Source organism: Postia placenta, assembly GCF_002117355.1.
Source record: "Postia placenta MAD-698-R-SB12 unplaced genomic scaffold POSPLAscaffold_535, whole genome shotgun sequence".
Classification (NCBI taxonomy): Eukaryota; Fungi; Basidiomycota; class Agaricomycetes; order Polyporales; family Adustoporiaceae; genus Rhodonia; species Rhodonia placenta.
The window spans coordinates 1-2,028 of record NW_020170366.1 but is presented as its reverse complement, the minus strand read 5'-3'; the positions used below and the strand labels follow the sequence as shown (position 1 = coordinate 2,028).

General features: G+C 51.0%; 1 protein-coding gene across 1 annotated transcript; it reads right to left on the bottom strand.

The window, feature by feature from the left end:
- Positions 1 to 383: 383 nt before the first annotated feature.
- POSPLADRAFT_1163925 (hypothetical protein) lies at positions 384 to 2,028 on the bottom strand (the record flags this gene model as incomplete). Its single annotated transcript, XM_024487798.1, has 6 exons — positions 384 to 740; positions 791 to 858; positions 909 to 1,110; positions 1,162 to 1,266; positions 1,320 to 1,412; positions 1,464 to 2,028. Coding segments are annotated over 6 exons (1,390 nt in total), but the record flags the coding sequence as incomplete, so codon positions are not given.

Below are 2,028 nucleotides of genomic sequence, written 5' to 3'. Positions count from 1 at the left end.
CCTTTTAATCTGATCTATATTGGAGCAACAGGCGAACAGATCAGTGACGCAATTGTCCCGTATGGGCATCGCTTTGCCCGTGGACAAACATGCCCACCGCACCATTGCACCGGCATTCTGATGCATGCTTGCCATCTGTTTCTCTGTTGCTCCAACAGCCCAGTTATATACGACTTCCTCTTTTCTTGGTATTGTTTCACACAGATCGACACATTAATGTTATATATATAGAAGAAAGTATTAAAGCTCATTACAAGTGAATCCCTATTTTCTAACACACTAGCAATCACATATCAGCAGACTTGGAACATCCACACCACATATCTAACTAGGCAGAATGTTTGCCTAAAATTTATTAACTAAGTCAGTCAGATTGAAATGAGTTAAATTGAATCACTCACAAAGGTTTTCTTGCCCAGTCTCCTTTGCACTGTGGCAAGACACTCCCCCAGTTTGGCCAAGTCAGAACGCTTCTGCTTGCTTTCCCGCCGCGCCTTCGCTTTTTTGGCCTTGCGCGCAATTCCTGCTGCTGACTTAGGATCAGGAGGAGGAGGGCCAGGTTGATCTGCTGCAACAATTGTAGCAGTGATCACCTCCTTCTGCTTGTCAGCAAGACGATTGAAGCCCCCCAAACCTGACACATGGACTCTGTCGTTCTCATCCACACGCCGATGGAAGTGCAGTTGACCCTGCTTCAAGCATCCCCAGTGAGACCACAATTGCCGACTTGTTGTCTTTTGCTATAAATTGATAAGAACTTTACCAAGTCAGACACTAACTGAACACTCACCCCCACATGAAAGGAAGCTATAGTAAGACAGTGAGCAAGTTCTTTGGCTGCAATGAGCCTGCTTTTTCCTATAATATTGTGTTAGATCTGAGAATGACACTGAAAGTACAAGACTCACTTTTCAGACAAATGTTCTGGCAACACCTCAATTTGGGTGACCGCTTGCCCATGGTCACAACCTCGTTCTGCTGAGGGAAGTGTTCCTTGTGCCATCTACGCCTCAAGTTACCATGCAAAATCTTCTTGGCTTTGAAGTCCACTCTGGCTGGCCGCAGACGCTTCTCAACCGCTGCCGCAGCCTTTGCCTCCGCATTCCACCGCTAAGATGGTCTGAGTCATGACATCAATAAGAACACAGAAGTAGCACTTACTCGACGCTGACGAGGAGGAAGATCGTCATTCTGCTTGGCCTGAAGCGCATCCTTCTTGACTGCTGCCATAGCTAACACTGCTCTCTTCAGAGCCTCAGCATTTGACTAGAACAGAGATACATCAAATACACAATAGAAATCAATAACATTGCACTTACCGTTCCGTCCTTGGGCCCACTCCGATTGACAGCTCTCGCACCCCGAGTTCCAGCCCGCTGTGATATGATCTCCACATACGGCACAAGCTTACGCTGTATGTGGACACGTCAGATAAGATATCGCGGCAACAAGCAAATACTTACCTTTCCGAGAACAGGAACAGGTGAGCCCGTCACACTATCTCTCTCCGCACGTATGACCCCAGTTCGTACCGACGCACTGCGTAGAACACGACGCGAGCCGACAGGAGGATCCGACGCGGGAGGACTACTTGCGAGCGGGGTCAACGAGGATCGCGTGAGCGGAGTCAGCGAGGATCGCGCGAGCGAAGTCAACGAGGATCGCGCGAGTAACGCGCCCTCTACTCCTGCAGCTTCGTCTCCGCTCTCGTCGTCAACCCACTGCTGAGCGCGCCGTCTACGCGCGGAAGCTCCGACTTCGCGATCGCTTACCGGATCGGTAGGTACGTTGTCGACTGCGCCGTCGAAGTCCACGACCTGCGCCGCTGCCTCTGCATGGCGCGCTGCCTCTGCGCGGCGCTGTGTTGCCACCACTAACCTTTTGGCAGCACTTCTATTTCTTTTTTTCTTGTTTTGACCTAACCCAGCATCCGCGACGACGTTCGTCACGGTCTCAGCGTCCGCGATGCCATCTGACACGGTTTCGGCGTCCGCGACGACGTCTGACGCGGTCTCGGCGTCCGCGACG